We start from the raw sequence: 19,661 nt of genomic DNA on the forward strand, positions 1-19,661 counted from the left end.
TTCAAAATCCCCTTTCCCCTCTTTTTCTTTCCTTGTCAGGAGTTATGTCTCCAGATAGAAATTATAATAGCTTCAGGTTGGAAGAAACACTAATTTCCATCATTCCGTGACCCTGGGGATATTGATGATTGATAGTGTCTATTTTATAAAATAATAAACTTTCAAATCATTGTTCTAAGCGAAAATCTTTTAACTAGAGAGAAATTATGGCCAGTAGTAATTCTTCATTTATATAATGCTTGAAGGTTTACAGAATATCATACAAATTATCATCCTCATTATATCAAAATATTAATCAACATGTGGTAAATTAGAAGAATTGTTTGCTCAGTAGACCTGTTGTTATCATTTCATTTCGCTTGACAATTTCCATTTGAGGTATTTGAGTTGATGTTGAGATGCTTTGTTGGTTGCTGGGGGGAAGAGATTTTGGTACTTGATTGTTTTTAGCAAAAGAGAGTACTCCACTGAACTGGAATCATGAATCTGGATGAGAGTGTGCAGGGGCGATTTTCATGTGTCTTCTTGTATCTAAGACTGTTGGATTCTTACTGAACCTTCAAGGCTCTTCTAAACCTTTCAGAGGCCTTGAATTGGATGCTTAAACCTCTATGACAATTTAGAACACTTATGATATCACACCTTAAGTTAAAAAATATTGATGTAATTGTTTTCTATATCTTTCTATACAACCTCAACTGTTTCAGGGACAGCAGGCAGTTAGCTCATGAACTGTTAGAAATGGGTTTTGATGGAAAGACCAGGGGATTTGGAGTCAGAACAAGTAGATTTAAACCCCTTACTACTCCTATAATTTTCCTCACCTGGGAAGCGAGGACTTTGGAGGAGATAATTTCTGAGTTTCCTCCTGGTGCTCAGAATCTGTACTCCTGCCGAGTACCCGGCATCAAGCTCCGTGCACGGCAGATATTTGGCAAAGAAGAATTTCCGTTCTTTGGAAGTTTGCAACCTAAGGCTTGAAAGGATTGGTCAGAAAGGATTCTTTTGAGAGGATAGAGTAAACTGGATGGTCTTAGAGATCCCTTTCTATTATGGAATTTAAGGAGAAAAAGATTGTTGAATAGAGGATTTCTTTGGACTCTCAGGAATCAATAGAGGAAGGAGCCTCAAGTCCCATATTAGAAGTCTAGGGTTGCGTTCTTCGTGATTAAAAGATGGCCCCTGAAAAGTGATTCTATATTTGGATGACTTCCCTATGCACTGTTTTTCCCAAATTGGAAACTGAGTCAGGCTGCATATGTATCTTTCACTCTTCTTGGCATATTTAACTAATAAATATCTAAATATTATATCTCAAGAGGACTTACCAGTGAAAAAGTACTGTGAAATCACAAATGTAATTACTTCTGTTAATGATTTATGATACAGACATACACATATACATGCACATATTCACACATACACACACACACACACACACACACACACACACACACACACACACACCCTTCAGAACATATTTGCTATTCTGTCATAAATCAATTTCCAGGTATAATAGTATGAAAACTATATTATTATTATTATTGTTAGATTAGCAGGATTTCAGTGCATTATTGTTTTTGATAGCTTTTTCTCTGTAAAGGACATATAATGAAGTATCTTGAGAGATATGACAAAATATTCCAAAACTCAAGTTTATTGACTTCATGAAAATAACACTTTGAAAAACACAGATATAATACTTCGTCTGAAAGAGAATAATAGTCTCCACATTTCATTCATCTGATAGGAGCAATTAAGTACCTATTATAGGTCACTGTGCTAGGCATTTTATCAAAAGAAAAAATTTCAAAATAATTCTTAATCTCAAAGAACTTATGTTCTACTGAGGGAAGACAACCTGTGAATCTATTGTTTGAATAATCACAAAATATTTCTTTGGAGACCAGATCTGGAACTTGGTACACAAAGGTCCTAGCAAGGAAATTCCCTCTATCAATGAATTTTTGCCACTCATAGATTTACAGATGTGTGAATAAGTAACAACTCATTCTTTGAGAGTCTCCAAGTTCAAATTACTTTCCAGAGTCTGAAGAAATATCAAAAGGTAGCTAGATATTCCTAATAAGAAGACATTCCTCTTTGTTTCCAGTTGTTGGCTACCATGAAAAGAGTTGCTATCAAGATATTTTTATACTGATAGGGATTTTCCTTCTTTCTGTGATATCTTTGGAGTATATATTTCTTAGTACTTATTGTTGTGATAAAAAGTATACATAATTTACTAACTTTTGGGGAGTAGTTCCAAATTGCTTTCCCGAGCTGAACCGATTTGTAGCTCCAACAACAACGCATTAATGTGTCTATTTTTATACATCCCTTCCAATGTTTTTCCTTTTTTTCCTTTATCTTCTTTTTGTCTTTTTTTTGGTCTTCCTCCTTTGTCATCTTTGCCAGTCTGCTGGATGTGAGGTTGATTTCATTTGAATTTCTCTAGTTATTAAGCATTTAGAGTATATTTTTCATGTGTATTATTGCTAGTTCCAATTTCTTCCTTTAAAACTTTATAATCTTTGATTATTTTTTCTATTGAAAAAGTCTCCTTATTTAATAAATTTGGAGGTTTTTGGTTTAATAAATTTGAATCAATTTTTAATATCAATTCCTAATATTTTAGATATGATATCTTTATCAAAGAAACTTGTGGTAAAGTCTTCCACTCATTTACTTTTCTTTCTTCTAATTTTAACTACATTAAATTGGCTTGTGCATGAACTTTTACATTTTATAAAAGTAAAATTGTTTATTTTGTCTTTGGGGATCTGCTTATGTTAATTTGGGTCTAGCAATTAACACCAAGAAGACACAGGTTCTCCATCAGCCAGCATCATACCATCTACATGTGGAAACATCAGTTATAGCGAATGGTGAAGTTATGAATAAGTTCTCTTACCTTGGGAGTAAACTTTCCAGGGATATCTACATTGATAATAAGATTAACACAAGCATTGTCAGAGCTAGCTCAGTGTCTGGCAGGTTCTAAAGGAAAGTGTTGGGTGTAGACTAAGCACAAATATTGCTGGAAGAAAAAGGTTGTACAGTTTTAGATAGTTTGGGCATAGTTTCATATTGCTCTTCAGAATGGTTGGATTAGTTTACAACTACCAACAGTGCATCAGTGTCAAGGTTTTCCCATGTCATCACAATATTCATAATTTTCCTTTTTTCATTTTAACCAATATATGTGTGAAGTAGTACCTTGAGGTTGTTTTAAGTTCCATTTTTCTCTTCAATTGTGATTATATATAGCTTTGATTTCTTTATCTGAAAACTACTTGTTCATATTCTTTGACTATTTATATTAATTATGATATTGTATATTCAAACTCCTTGCTAAGAGAAACAATATAGTAATTTCATTAGTCACAAGCATTTATTAAGTACTTACTATATATGTGTGTATTTATGTATATGTGTGTATATATACATATATACACAGATATACACAGATATATATATATATATATATCAGATACTCCACTAAGTACTAAAAAGTGGGGAGGGTAAAAAAAAACAAAACCTGAACCAATGCTGCCCTCAAAAATTTCACATTTAAGTAGAGAAACGACTTTATGTAATTAAGACACACACACGTTAAGGGCCATGCCTAAGAGCACTATAAGGGATAGCCTGATTCTCCGAGAGCCTCCACAGCTGTGAACATCTGAAGGCGTGGCGGGGCAGCCTTTACTGACACAGGTGTTGCTTGAGGATTGGGAATGAGATAAATTGGAGGCAGAGGGAAGAGGAGGGAGGTCAGATAAAGCAACGGCCTCTCAGTGGGGAGGTAAGAGAACAGCAACAGCCTCTCAGTCTCCTTGAATCATAATCATCTGCTCACAAGAAGAGAAGAAAAGGTCTAGTGGAGGTAAAGCAAAGTTCCATGTTGTGTTCCCAACACACACACACACACACACACACACACACACACACACACACACACATACACACACCAGGAGTTTGGCTTGGAAATCCTGGAGAGACACAGGGCACTATCCTGAATGGACAATGTGGGCAAATAGAGCAATCAGAGATTGAAGCAAAAGAAGAGAGAATGGAGGGTAATTAGTCAATGGCGTCTGAAGATGTGCAAAAGATGATAAGAGCAGGTCTCTCTTCTCAGTAAAGCATCTGATAACACTTTGTGCTGTGATGAGGGGCAGGAGGTACGGCCGGGGGAGTTTGAGGAGAGAAGGGGGTCAGACCGCTCCCCCATACTGCCTCCCAGCAGCAAGGGCCCGTTGAGATAGCACCTTGTAGCAGGCCCATTCACCACATTTCAGTGGCGTTCTTTGTACTTAAGAAGGAGCAGAGATGGTGGAAGTGCTCCGCAACTAAAATCTGGAAAGGCTTGTATGATAATAAGACAAAGGGATAACAGAGCTGAGAGTGGGTGACTGCGTGGTTGAACTAGAGTTAGGAACAGGAGGAGAGGGCATCCGATTCAGTGGTCAAGGAGAAAAGGGATAGGGTTAGAAGAAACACTGGTTTCTTCTAAGGTTGTGGTCAGATAGGGGAATTTAAAAGGTCTCAGTGATGAGGTGGAACACTTTTCTTGGTGATAATAATACTATGGGTATGATTGTTGCTCTGGGTAACTTCAAGTCTTTAGTTCAGTTTAAATGCTAATACCCTATATGCCACTTGGATTCGACAATTGGCAATTAAATGCCTTCTGTAATCAGTGAATATTTGATAGATTGATGGAGGAGAGTTGAGATTTTTTGTGTATGATTTTATTGGTGTAGGATGGTAGGGATATTTGGTAAACTGAAATAATGGTTTACTGGAGAAGAGAGTGATTTAATATCTTTTCCATCCTCCAATTCTTCCTTACCTGTCTAATTTTTACTTAGGTACACAATAAAATGTTTACAATTCCTTGGATAGAACACTGAGTCTGGTGTCAGGAAAACCAGCTCTGTGACCTGGGCCAATAACTTCACTTCTGCCTGCTTCAGCTTGTTCCACTATAAAATGGGGGTTATAATAGCACCTACTTCCCAGAGTGCTTGTAAAGATCAGAGAAGTAATCTCTGTCAAATGCTTCCCCATAGTCATCCTGACACATAGTAGATGCTTAAGAAATGCTTGTTTTCTTAGATTTCCTTTGCCTTGGGAACACCAGGTCATGAGGACCTCAGCAATATTGTGTGTGACAATAACAAAGTCAGGCTCGGTCTCCATTTGCTGCAAATAATTTTCCTCAAATGATTAATCTGGTGCTCAGAGAATTGTTAAAGATGCTAGTTCCTATTTTTTTTTCTTCTTATAGTAGCATTTAAAAATTCCAGTCATTTTCTATATGATTGAACAAAAAATCTAGGATATTTGAGATTTTTAAAATATTTCAGTGGAACTTCCTTCAATTGTTCACTAAAACTCTTAATGCAGTTGAGGTAATGTGGGTTTGGAATCTCCCTGAGCTCTTGGACTCAATTGAGGGATTGAAGTTGATAAATGCTAGAAGGATGCGACAACCTGAAAGATAAGATTGTCCACATTAGTATTTGTCTCCAGTTCCTAGCTCTGCTTCTGGCTCAAAATAAATGCTTGTTGATTGACTGACTGATAGGTATTTGAATTCAAGCATTTTCCTGATCTCCAGCACTGACAAATTTTCCTTTCTTTTAAAATTAATTGGTTTTGTTTATGACTTAGTTATGTGTATATCCATTCATCCATCTAGCTATTTATTCATTCATTATTTTATTCTTTATTTATCTCTTTATTGATTTTCTCTAGGCCTCTCATTTCCATGAGGAATTTCTGGTGTCGGCTTTTTGTCTGTAACTTGAAGCTTTAGACAACTAAGAGGTTTCCTGATTTCTTTGTAGCCTCAGAGCTGGGACAGGAATTTTCTGGGATCCCCTTTAGTTAGGATGTGATACTACTTCACATGATATCTGCCATTCCTCTTCTTCCAATACATTTTTGTTTTTCTTGCACATGTTTTATTTCTTTGGATGCTTTATTCTCCTCCCATTAACATATCTCACCTCTTTAATGGTCCTTTAAAAGTTTCATAGAAAAGAGTGACTTGCATCTGACATTTTTTTTAAATTGAACTTAGTTGAAGTGAAACTGAAATATCATTTCAATATTGTTGAAAGACATCATACTTAACGGGCCTTATAAAGAGGTTCCTCAGTTATCTAGTTTGTACTTCTTATAGCCATAGATTTGATTTCTCCATCTACTTAGTTACGGTAAGAAAGAAACAGACCAATAATTTCAAATTATCTACTATGGCCAAAAATGATCTAGTTAGAATAACTTCTAATATGTTATTGACTGTTCTGATTAGAACTCACGTTGTAAGCTTGATGCTATCTGCTAGTGGTTCATTTCCCACCTCTGTCTCCAAAGTGCTTTTTATATGCCTCAGCAAGCACTAACATTATAGTTATTTGGTCCTAAATTTTTATTAAGGAAATTATATGGGATCAAGATATTTTAATATTTATTATTTATTTTACTGCAAACCCATGTGGGACAAATCTATTCCAGGAATAAAGTTAAGTAATCACAAGAAGGGCAAATGGTCCATCGCAAACTTAAACTACTTATAGATTCAAATAGACTGAAGTTGGAACTGATTATGGGATGATATGATAACAAAATATATTCATGCCTGAAAAGCCTCTTCTCATACTTAAGACTCATTCTGCTCAGGTCTGATTCCCCTTCTACTTGCATCCTTTAATCCACAATGACGTCTCTTATGTACTTTATCAAACTCTAATTTGTACTATAGCTGTATATGTGTTTATTTCTTCCCTTGGTGTAGGTCCAGTGATCCATGGAATCAAAGGCCACCATTTTGCATCTTTGAATTTCATTCCTTATTGTAGTCCATTACACAAATCAGGTATATAATAAATGGCTGTTGAATTGAATTGAAGGTTCTGTCTGAATCTTTTAGTGTTTTAGAACTCCTAAATTCATATTTCTAGTTCTGACCCTTTATAAGCTCTGTTTGTCACAGAATATTTAATATATCACTAAATAAGATCCTGTATGTTAAAAACTAAACAGATTCATCTTCTTCCTGGTGAAACTGTTCTCTTTCTAGCTTTCCTATTTTTGTTATGAGATATCCATTCTCCTAAATACAGAGATTTTGGGCTTTAATTCTTTTATCTTCTGTGATGAGTTATTGCATATCAGTCCTGAATATATTATAAATTATATGTAAATTATAATATTTGTATTTGACATTATAATAATTTTATTATTATATTATATATTATACTATCCTTCAGAATATCTCAGATTCATTGTTAGTTCTCCATTTTCCCTCCCAATATCCTTACCACCTCCCTTTCACATTTTAAGTAAATAGGGCCAGTCTTTATCTTTTCATACTTCCCAATGTAGTGGACCAGGAGGAGTAGTCATACTCTTGCTCCTCAAAATTACTTTCTGAGCTGAGCATTCCTCTGCTGCTATCACTAAACAACCTCTCCTTGTCCACAACTGCATCTATTTATCCTGGTTGTTATAACCTATTAACCACCAGGTCATTACATCTTTTTTCTTAAGACAGTTTCAGACAAAAGTCTTCTTTCCCAACCCATTTCCTGCCCGTTGGTTTGGAGATAATCATACCGTTGTGTCCTTAAGTGTCATGACCTACAAGTACATCAGCCCCCTCAACTTCCGTGATCTGAACCTGCATTCTCTCTCTGTGAATAAAATCACTCCACACTTGACCTCATCATTTTTCCTAAGTATTGACTTCTTGAGTATTTGACATTTTTGAATTTCCTTTTTCTAGCTACAACTTCTTCTCTTACTCCCTCTATCTCTACCTATTCCTTTTTTAATTAAAGCTTTTTATTTTTAAAACATATACAATAATAATTTTCAACATTCACCCTTGCAAAATCTTGTGTTATAATTTTTCCCTCCCTTTCCCCATCCCTCCGCTAGATGGTAAATAATTCAATACAGATTAAACTTGTGCAATGTTTCTATACATATCTCCACAAATATGCTACAAAAGAAAAATCTGATCAAAAAGAAAAAAAAAGAGAAAAAACAAAAAGCGAGCAAACAGCAAAAAGGTGATGATAGTGTGTTGTGATCCACATTCAGTCTCCACAGTCCTCTCTCTGGATGCAGATGACTCTTCTCTATCACAAGACCAATGGAACTGGCTTGAATCAATACTCTCATGATTGAAAAGAGCCACGTGCATCAGAATTGATCGTATAATCTTCTCATGTACAATGATCTTCTGATTCTGCTCATTTCACTCAGCAACAGTTCGTGTAGGTCTCTCCAGGCTTCTCTGAAATCATCCTGCTGGTCATTTCTTATAGAACAACAATATTCCATAACATTCATAGACCATAACTTATTCATCCATTCTCCAGTTGATGGACATTTACTCGGTTTCCAGTTTCTGGCCACTACAAAAAAGGGCTGCCACAAACATTTTTGCACTTGTGGGTCCCTTTTCCTCCTTTAAGATTTCTTTGGGTTACAGGCCCAGTAATAACACTGTACTGTGCACATTTTGATAGCCATTTTGGCATAATTCCAAATTACTCTCAGAATGGTTGGATCAGTTCACAATTCCGGCAACAATGTATTAGTGCTCCAGTTTTCCCACATCCCCTCCAACATTCATCATTATCTTTTCTGTCATCTTAACTAATCTGAAAGGTGTGTAGTGGTATCTCAGAGTTGTCTTAATTTTCATTCCTCTGATCAATAATGATTTAGTGCATTTTTTCATATGATTATAAATGGTTTTAATTTCTTCATCTGAAAATTGTCTGTTCATATTCTTTGACTATTTATCAATTGGAGAATGACTTGAATTCTTACAAAATTAAATTATTTGTTTTGGAGATGAGGCCTTTATCAGAATCTTTGGATATATATTTTTTTCCTTCTAATATTGTCTGCATTGGTTTTGTTTGTACAAAAACTTTTTAACTTAATATACTCAAGATTCTCCATTTCACATTCCATAATGTACATTAATTCTTCTTTGGCCACAAATTCTTTCCTTCTCCACAGATCTGAGAGGCCTCTATTCCTTCCCTACATCATGAACTCTCAATGCTCATTCAATGATTTCTTTGTACAACAATCTTTGCCAGGTCCTACTTTCCCACCTTTGAATCTTTGCGACTGAGATCAGTTCATCTTTACCTTACTTTTATCCTCTCGCGATTCCTACTTTGCCAAAGAACAAACTGGATCACTTTCATCATATGTCTTTTATGCTTCTCTTGGTTTGCTTGTGGGTGTTACTGAAAGAGGTTCCAAAACCCTGCTGATTGGATACAGTTAAGCAATCAATATATCAGCAAATGTTCATCAAATGCTTACCAAATGCATGCCGTTTTAAGTACTAAGATTACAAAGACAAACATGGAACAAATTTATCTTATCTAACAATTTCAGCTCAGCTAAAGAACAATGTACTTATTCATTCATTTATTTGCTTATTTATTTATTTTTTGGGTTGGCTTCATTCCTCCACTGGCCATTCTAAACATCTCCTTAAATTACCTACCTAAGTACCATGCCCACCACCAGGACCCTTATCTCCCACTTTAGTGACTAAAACTGAGGCTATCCAGTATAAACTCTTTCCAATTCTATATTTTAGAATTGCTCTCCCTCATCTCCTATTCCCTTCTCCTTTTCTCCAGTTTCTGATGACGAAGTGATCCTCCTTTTTAATGAGTCTAACCCCACTGCAAGTGCTTTTAATTCTAAGTGCCATAAAATGTTATCTGGGATCTTGCCCACATGATTTGAGTCCCTGTCCTGATCTTCAGTCTCTTATCTCTGTTGCCCTACAAAGTTGATCATTTATTAAACACCTAATATTTGACAGGTTCTGGGAACAGAAACCAAAAATGGAGGCATCCTTTATCAAAAATCTTATGTACTGTCAGTAAGACCACAGGTATATTTATAAGTGGATGCAAAATAACTAGCTGGTGTTTGGCAGGTATGGAAGGAAGGCACTAGCATCTAGAAGAATCAAGCACTGTTTCATATAGAAGGGAGCTCCTGATCAGAGTTATTGGATGGAAAGATAGTTCTTAGAAGTGTAGTGAGGAAGGAATGCATTTCAAGTTTGCTCATCCTCCACTTTCCTTCTCTCTCATTGTTTGTTGTCTGTCTTCATAATGTGGATTCTTGCTCCTTTTGTCCCCAAACTTAAGCCTTCTGAGAAGACTCTCCAGCTTCCTGTCTCAGTGTGCAGATTCTACCCCATCTCCACACAAGTCCCAAACCAGGACACTCTCATGTTTCACTTAGGCCCTCTCTTCTGCTGCACCAGACCCCTGGGGATTCTCAGGTTCCCTACTTCCCCTGTTCTCAGTGAAAGTTTCTGTATCTCCAAACCCATTTCCAGATGGGTTCAAGCTGCTCCATTCCTCCTTTTTTTCCCCCTAAGATGAGAAGACTTTGTGATTCTCCTGAATCAAAGCCATAGGAAGCTGCCCAGCCCAATTGTGCAAGGTCTCCTAGCTTGGCCTGAGACTTGGGGAAATCTTCACTCCCCTACTTCTGCATAAATTTATGGGAACTTTACTTCCCCCCAGAACCAGACTGGCCTAAGTCCTAGGAAGTACTCCTTCCCTACTTTCCTTGCAGGGCTCTGCCCAAAGAAATATAAATTTTGATCAGTGAAACCTCACAAGATATCTAGGGGCTTGTGGATTAGGGCTTTGCCTTAAACCCAGTTACTCTGGCTCTCATGGATTGGCCAGCAATAGATACCAGGCTAAGCTTTACTTGCTCACTGCTTGAGTCCAATTTGGCTCTAAGGGTATATCAACAGCAATTATGGACCAGAAACCCTAAGGGTTTTTCCATTTCAGCGCGCCTCTCTCTCTCTCTCTCTCTCTCTCTCTCTCTCTCTCTCTCTCTCTCTCTCTCTCTCTCTCTCTTTCTCTCTCTCTCTCTCTCTCTCTCTCTCTCTCTCTCTCTCTTTTTGGTTAGGAAAAGAGGCCCTTCTTTGCCTGATTATTTATCCAGCCTTAATCACAGATTGGGCTCTGCCTTAAAGTTGAAAGACCCGTTAAAAACCTCAGCTTAAATAGGCACAGATCTCCCAATGCATCCAGAGCCATCTCCACTCATCCTGATCCCTCTCTGGCCTCTGGATCTAAATGGCTCTGGAAGGGAAAGTGAGGCTGGGGACTTTGCCCAGCCTCCCTCACTTAAACCCAGGACCAAGAGATAGTCCCAAAGCAGAAAGAAACCCAGTGAGGAGATATTCTCACCATTAAGCTTTTAGGCACATAAATAAATATTCATTTAAGGAATTTTAAATACAAAGTCACAAAAGTCTACAAAAGATTGAATTTAGTTATTTTAAAATGCCAATGAAAATGACATCACATTATGCAAAAATGAATACAAATCTATAAAGATGGACAAAAATATGAAGTTTTAAAATTTAAGTTTATCATCCCCTTATTACATAATCCACAATATGACAATATTATTTGATAAAACAATTTATTTCCAAGAAAAAGAAGATACACTTATCAAAAGAAATACACAATTAGGGGTGGAGCCAAGATGGTAGAAAGGACACACATTTCTTTTTGACCTTCTCCTACAACCCTCAGACTAATTACCAAATCCAGCCTCTTAATTAGCCCTTGATTGGCAGAACCCACAGATATTGGGAGTGCAACAAATTACCAGCAGAAGATAATTTCACAGACCGCCAGAAAAGGTCTGTTTTAATCGGGAACAGAGACAGGCAGACCAAGTGCAAACAGGCTGAGCACAGATGCCAGCATAGAAGAGCATAGTCTTGGGGCAGCCTGGACTCCATGGGCAGCTTGGACTCCATGGGGAGGAATCTAAAATAGTGGTGTTAGCTACTCTGCCCTGGTTACTAGCCAGTAGATCAGCAGAGAAGTTAGAAAACATCCAACACAAACACAAAAGGTAAAAGTGAACCCCAGAATCTCATGGGACCTGGTCATCCCCACCCAACACTGGGAGTGAGTCAGCACTGACCCAATGCTGCAGCAGCTTGTAAAGGAAGCCCTAAAAGCAGACCTTAAATTAAAAAGAAATGAATTAAAAAAAAAAAAAAAAAAAAGCAAAGAGAACTCTGACCACAGACAAATTTTATGGTAAAAGAGAACAAATTTCAAACCTTGAGAAGACTAAAAGCACATCATCTCCAGATGAAGCCCCAAAAGGTGATAGAACCTGGTCCCCACCACACAAGGATCACCTAGAAGAAATTAAAAAAAAAAAGATCTTAAAAGAGCTAGAAGAAAAATGGGGAAAGGAAATGAAAACTTGGCAAGAGGGTTTGGAAAAGTCATATAACTCGTTAAAAGAAATCCACAATTAAAGAAATCCTTATAAACACTACAAAATGAATGACAAACTTACTAAATGATAACTTTTTCACAAAATTATAATATCATTTAAACCTCTTAGTGGTAGCTCTTAAGAACTAGACAGTTAGATGTATGGCTAAGCCTTTGTATACTTTGCAAACTTATCACTTATCTCTAAATTCATTGGTATCTTTCTCATTGTCTATGACTTTTATCTCTTCTTGTGAATTCTTCACAGGTTATTTCACCTAATAGGAACTTTTCTCTCAAACTAATTGATATTTCATGAAAACTAATGTATATCAGTGTACATTATCAGGTTTTGCTTATTTTCATTGTGTACATTTCTAGTTGACCATCTTTTAAAGATCTAATTTTGATTCTGTGCTTTTTTTTCTTTTTTTAAGCTTCTGAAAAATTTTAAAACTGTTTGAAACTTTAAAATAAAATAGAAAAAGAAAAAATAATACATTGCCATTTGCACAGCAAAACTTCAAAATAGAAAAAATATAAATTTCCATTTCAAGAATGCCTATATAATAAATATTACACGTTGTATTCACTGCTATCTTTTCTTTGCCTCCTTGTAATTTTTATTTTGACCTCTGCTGGGTACTTTTTTATTTTATTCTTTTTTCCTTCTTCCTTCTCTACCTCCCCCAAGAAGGCTACAATTATGTGCATACACATAGACACACACAAACATATACATACACATAAATACATATACATAGATATCTATAATCATATATACATATATGCATTCATATACATCCACATAAGACCATACTTTGCTTGTTTGCTCTATTTCTATGAAGGTGGATTGCATCTTCCTTTGAAAATTCAAGTCTTTCCTTATTCTTCTATATCCACCAACTCATTTTCTACAGCAAAGCAATAGTCCAACCTTATACTGTCTAGTTTTTTTTTTTTTTTTTTAAGTCTAAAACAATATTGATTAATATGGCTGACAGTGTAGTTTCTCTTTTTCTCTTTTGATTAAATCTAGTTTAGCTGAGATCATGATGATTATACTTGCTGTTTTTCCTAATAATTTCTACTCCTGACCTTTATTTTATTTGGTGTATATCATTTACTATCTTTCCTGACTTCTCTGTTTTGCTTCTGCCCACTACCTTATCCTCCTATTACTTACCCTCTCCTCCTCAAGTATCTCTTCTTTATTCTCTTTTCCCCTTCTTTCCCCCTATCTTTTCTCCTTGCCCTTGTTTTTGTTTCTATTTAAATTTAGAAGACTTTTGTAGCCTTTTAAATGTACATACTGTTTCCTCTTTGTCCCATTTCCATTATCCTACACATGCTTCTAATAGCACCCCCTTTATTCTTTTTTTTTCATCCTTCAACTTCTTTATGAATTTATAAGATGTTCATTCCCTCCTAATTGTATATGTTGTTCTCTCTTTAACCCAAGTCTTATGTAAGTTTCCCTTTAAAATTACTCGTATCCTGTACTCCCTCCCTATCCCCTTAACTCTCTCTGAAATTAGAGCACTTGAATACCCTTTTTTAATCCATTCCCAATGAGAGGATGTTCCAGAACTTATCAGCTCTTGTTCCCCATCTGATTCATCTGTGTCAGTTTTTGCTCACACTTCACATTTGTATAACATATGTAGTTATTCTTTTTACCCTTCTACCCCATCTTCTGACCTACTTAATTACTAATGTCAATATTAGACATTATTTTTATAATAAATGGTTTTATAAAAGGCAAACATTGTGTCCTTATTGAGTTCCTCATAATTAGTATGTGATTTTTAGTTTATACTTTTCTTGAAACTTGTATATAAATTTTTTCCATTAAGATCAGATCTTTTTTTGCAAGAAAAAAATGAGTCTGTCATTTCATTGAATATCCATTTTGTTGTTGTTGTTGTTGCTCAGGATTATGCTTGAGATAGATATGTTTGTGTGTAACCCCAGTTCTTTTGTCCTGTGGTATATGACATCTGAAAACATCTCAATGTAACCAATACTGCTCTTCCTTGTCTCCACAGGAGTTTTCTATGGTCAGGTTCTTTTTGCTTTTTTGCTCATTTAAAAAAGTTGAGCTCTGCTGCTAGGGCACAGGGGAATTATCCCAAGCTCTTTTTCAGGAGACAGGGACCTTTCACTAGGGCTGAGGGTGCTGCAGGCTTTTCCCCTGCTCTGGCTATTTGATTTTTGTAGTAGTGTAGGATCTCACAGCTGGCCTGTTGGTCCACTGACCTTCTAAGCCAGGACTCTCTGCCATCTTGGCTCCACCCATCAGTTTTCTTTCTTAAAATTCTGGATCTCCTCTTTCATTCAGTTGATGTTCTTTTCATAATCTTGCTTTTTCTTGTATTGTTCAAGTAATGAAAATCTCATACTTTTTAAAGTTCTGTGAATTTTGGGGGGCAAGTGACCCATTGATATTACCTTTTGGGGTAAAGAGGCTTATTTTTTGCTTTAGTATCTTCCTCTGAAGATAAACCTCGGGTTTCTCTATTCCCAGAGTAACTTTCTATGTTTGAGTTCTTTCTCCTTTGCCTACTTTTTTTTTTAATAGCAGTAGGTGAGTGGAGCCCCTCCTTTGGTCCTGGGCTATGAGATTTGGTTGCTCTGGTCTCGGGTCCTCCTTCTGTCCTGGAATTACCCTCCTGGAAGTGTCCACAGCTGTCCGGGCCCTGCCCCATGGCTTCTGCATGCACCATGCTGGGTTTCCCTCATCTTCACCTGCTCAGTGCCAACTCCCCAGACTGCCTGGTGGTGGGGGCCGAGACCCCCTCCCTGCCCAGCAAGGGAAGAAGCTTTCTCCTCAGGTCTTAGCAGAGGTAGCCTGGAGGTGCACACACTTCATGTGGGCCAACCTTCACCTCTGTATCTTTATTTTGATCTTCTCTGGTTGTCCCAGGAGGACACTGCTCTGCCTCTCCACATTGGCTCTGAAGTACCAGTTTGTCTCATCTGTGGGGGAACTTTACCGTTTTCCCAGAATTTTGTTATACATGTGTAGTCACATAAAACATATTCCCGGATTAGTCATTTTGTGAAAGAAACCACCACCACACAGCGTGCTTAGTAAAATATTTATTGGCTGATTGACAAAACCAAAAGAGATGGACTTTGGAGATTCAGAAAATGTGTCATACAAGCTGCTCTCAAGTAACTCTCAGATGAATGAGAGGGAAAAGATATCCCAACAATCAGACTATTCACATACATTAAATAAAAGACATTAAGAAAATTTCTTTTCTTAAAAAGACATGGTATTGTGTCACCTGAATAGATTTCCCACTTTGGTTTCCTTAGGCTGCATGATGCTGGGCAAATTATTCATCTTTCCTCCGCTTCAGTTCATCTATACTATGGAGATATTAATATAGTGGAGAGTGCGTTATGAGGCTCAAATAAGGAAATAAGCAGAACTAAAAATGACACAAATAACTTATTATCATAAGATGTAGTAAGAAATTTGAACTATTATATTTCTAGAAAATTAATTGATAATTCATTTTTATTTCTTTTTTTAGGAAAAAAAATCATCTCAAATTGTTACAAAGAAAAATTCTTTCTGACAAAGTTAGAAAGATGCTAAAGAAGGATGAGGAAAAAATAGGCAAGGAAGAGCAGAAATGGAATGAAGAGAATGAAGAAGAAAAGCCCAGTGCATCTGAAGACAAGGTGATTGTAGGGAATTTTCTTTGGCGAGTTTTATATTAGGGAATCTGAGTTGAGATTTCATTGTAAGACTATTAGTCCAATTCCTGAGGAAGCTGTGGAAAGTAATGAAATGTCTTCAAAAATGCAATTTAAAAAATAATATGCTGCCTTAAATTCTAGTTACATTTAAATCAAATAATTGAAAAAACCATTGATAAAATAAGTTAGATCACACAGTACTAATTTTGAACTGTTTTTATAATCCTGCTGCAATCTTATGAGACATCAGAATGATTTGCAAATAATTTGTGGGATGGCAAAAGAGTTTATTTCTGGGAGTTTCTCTAGGGAGAAATGTACGTGAGCCCATCTTTAGATGAAGTTGATTGCATAAGCATTTATTAATGGCCTACATTGTGCAAAGCCCTGCTACAGGCATCCGAAGTACACATCTGTTTATATTTCTTTAGTGGAAGTTTCAATGGTGATTGACCTTTAGAATAGACTTGTGGTCACAAATAAAGTCCATTCCAATTTTCCTCTATACTCATGCATTCACATAAATCATTCCTGTTTTTAAGATGTTTAGGGCATTGATTTGTTGGTTGCTTCTTGCTGGGAGTGGGGAAATGTACAGCAGGAACCACAAGGTCCTTCTAAAAAGAATTTTCAGTTCTCAATACTCTTTAAGGTTAACCTAGTACTTTTCCATTCAGTATTTCACTTTAGCCTCACCACAGCTCTCTAAGCAGATACTGTGCTATAGGGAGTTAGATTCCCACTTTACAGATGAACAATCTGAAGGTTTGAGAGTTAAGCAACAGCTGTCATCTACCTAGGAAGTTTAGAAAATGAGATTCAAATCCACCTGCTGCCACTGATTTCCAGCTTCAGCCCTTTGTCTACAAAGGACCGTGCTCATCTCAGAGATAGTAGTTGGCTCTAAAGACCCTTCTGCTATATATTTTTAGATGATTCTAGCCAAACCCCACCATTCCATCCAGTGAAATTACATTCAGTCCTGCAGCAGTTTTCACCAATGCCGATGTATCATAATGTTCATGAGTTTCATGTTCATAGGATTTAAACCTCTACGAGTCTTGGTGGTCAGCATTGGTCAAAACCCCCTCATTGTACTAACGAGAAAGCTGATCTCCCCTCTCGGCCCACCAGAATCTAACGTGCCCGAGGACACAGATTGTGGTTATCGCAGATCAGATGGGAATCCAGATTTACCGGCATTGGCTCTAATACATCTTTTATGTCGTGATATATTATATTTCTCTAGCTACAATGTAAAATCCCCGAGGTCCAGATTGATTTCCATGTATTTCTTTTCAAATCATTCCTATGCTATCCTCTCTAGGCAGGACATACTAACAGATGTTGCAAACTTCCCATCTCTTGATATGTCTATTCCATATCAAGTGATCAATACATTTAAAGAAAATACTCATTTTTCAACAAGTGATTTGGTCATAATAGCAGTGAGATTACTTGAAGCTTTGGGAGATTGTTTTCATTATAGAACCTTTTATAACAAATACTGTTCATTGTCATGGGATTTGACCTTTTTTATCTTTCATATTAGAAAATAACATGGTAATTATGTTGCTGTTCATTTGAGTAGCTTAAAAAACTAACGCACAATGAGCAGTTCTTTGGACAGTCTGTAAATATGAATCCTATCCATGCTTTGTTTTGCAGCCACAGCCATGTCAAGTTACTTCTCAAGCTACTCAAACTGATCATCCCCAACGGCGTTGGTCAATCTGATGCTTATTTCCCAGAAACCCACGTTTTTCTTCATTTGGGTGAAACTGGGCTTCAGTGCTCCTCAGTCCATTTGGTTTTAGCCTTCCTTAGCCCCTTGTCATCTCATCCAATGTGTATGTGCCAGCCATCTTCTATCTTCCATAGTCTCTTCTAATCAGTGTGATGGTGAGCTGAATTAAAGGAAAAAGTGCTTTAGGATTAGTCACTTGGCTCTGTTTTATGAATATACTGTTGGTTATTGTGCCTTCATATTGAATGTTAATTATGGCTTTTCAATGTGACTGATGCTCCTAGAGAAGAAGTGATATTTCTATTACATCGGAGTTTCACAGTCAGGTTTCATTTACAAGACAGGACATATTTACTGACCCACTCAACCCAATCAACTGTGCATTGAGAGCCTGTTGTGTACATCACACTTTCAGGCACTGTGGTACTCAAGACTTGGCCCTTTCCCTTACGCAGCTTCTAATCAGCGGAGGAAACAAGATGTACACATTTGAAATAATTAAGACAACATTCATTTAAGTGCCATTCTGTGTGGTTCAGATAATAAAGTACTCATCAGAGTAGATGAAGAAAAGATAGAGTGAGAGACAAGAGAGTGTGTGTGTATAAATAGGAGTGAGTGCATACATGTATGTGTAGATTTCTGCCTGAAAAAGGGGTAACTGACCCCTAAAGGGAGCCTGGTCTGAACAGGCAGAAGAGACCCTTGGACCTTTGGGTTTGCTCAGAGGCTGGCCATTAAATGTTGTTATTGGATCAAGAATATTTAGAAACAGAAGTAAAAAAAAATTGGAATTTCTTTTTTTTTCATTGCCAAGATTATTGCTTTCAGAGAGCTTTGATTATATGAATTTCTTCCTTATGTTACTGCAAAATATATTCTACCGTAGATCCTGCCTACTATTTCTATTTCCTTTCAATGGGTTCAAACAAAATAGACTCATCCAAATTGTATGTGGCCATGAATGAGCTATTAGATGATAGGAACTTCACTTGCTGTGATTTTTTTCTTCTCCATTGCCTATGGCGTGGTTTTGAGAGTCCCTCCTGTCTTTGCCTTCTCCTACATGTAATCATTTTTGTCACGCCCTTTTTCTTCTAAATATGACAGCAAGATCTGAACTCAAGTCTTCAGATGTCACTGAACAAGGCCGAGTGCAATAGAACAAATGCTTCCCTTTCTTTTAAGTGAGATGACATTGCCTTTTGTTTTGTCCCTGATTCCTGTGAGACGAGCAGTATTTGAGACATTGGAGGTGGGCATTGAATACTTGGTGCATGCTTGCCAGTAAACCCCATGACTTATTATTTTTTTGCACGGACTTCTTTACTCTTTCCACACATTTCCATATTTTTCCATTAGATTCTTTTTGAATTCATTTATCTATATTCCTTAGCAAATTTTATCTTATTAGGTTGGACTTCTCGGGCAGACTCTTGAAATATTTTTTTTTTCTGGCATTAAACATATTAGCTGTTCTCTTGGCTACACAAATCTCCCAGCATTCTACCGATGTCCTCATTGAAGCCATCAAATGAAATATGTATAATAGAACATGGACACTGACAGGGTGTTATGGGTACTCCGAAAGAGATGTCCATATCAGCTGTGATCGGTCCCTTAGTCAACACTCTCTGGATGAAGTTAGGCTATTCCAAACACAACTCACAGCCGTCTCTCCTCCAATCCCCGTCTCTCAATTCTATTCTATAAGAATACTTTGAAAAACTGTCAAGTGTTTTATTAAGATTAAAGTATACTTTTTCAAAGCATTTTTCCCATATCATTATAGTAAACACTGTCAAAAAATAAAGGTAGTCTTGTTTGGCTGATTTCTACTGAACCACTTTCAGTTCCTA

The 19,661-nt window shown here is 36.7% G+C and overlaps 1 protein-coding gene across 6 annotated transcripts in view; it reads left to right on the top strand.

Annotated features, from left to right (window-relative positions):
• Positions 1-19,661, top strand: part of LRRIQ3 (leucine rich repeats and IQ motif containing 3) — a 225,410-nt gene that overhangs the window by 84,081 nt on the left and 121,668 nt on the right. For 5 of the 6 annotated variants that reach the window (XM_051999420.1, XM_051999418.1, XM_051999417.1 and 2 more), the window contains one exon: positions 15,887-16,037. In XM_051999420.1, the coding sequence (XP_051855380.1) occupies positions 15,887-16,037 (151 nt within the window). Of the gene's footprint in view, positions 1-15,886; positions 16,038-17,723; positions 17,994-19,661 lie in introns of those variants that run through there. The other variant, XM_051999422.1, reaches the window with a different exon arrangement.

This window comes from Antechinus flavipes, chromosome 4 (assembly GCF_016432865.1).
Source record: "Antechinus flavipes isolate AdamAnt ecotype Samford, QLD, Australia chromosome 4, AdamAnt_v2, whole genome shotgun sequence".
NCBI lineage: Eukaryota > Metazoa > Chordata > Mammalia > Dasyuromorphia > Dasyuridae > Antechinus > Antechinus flavipes.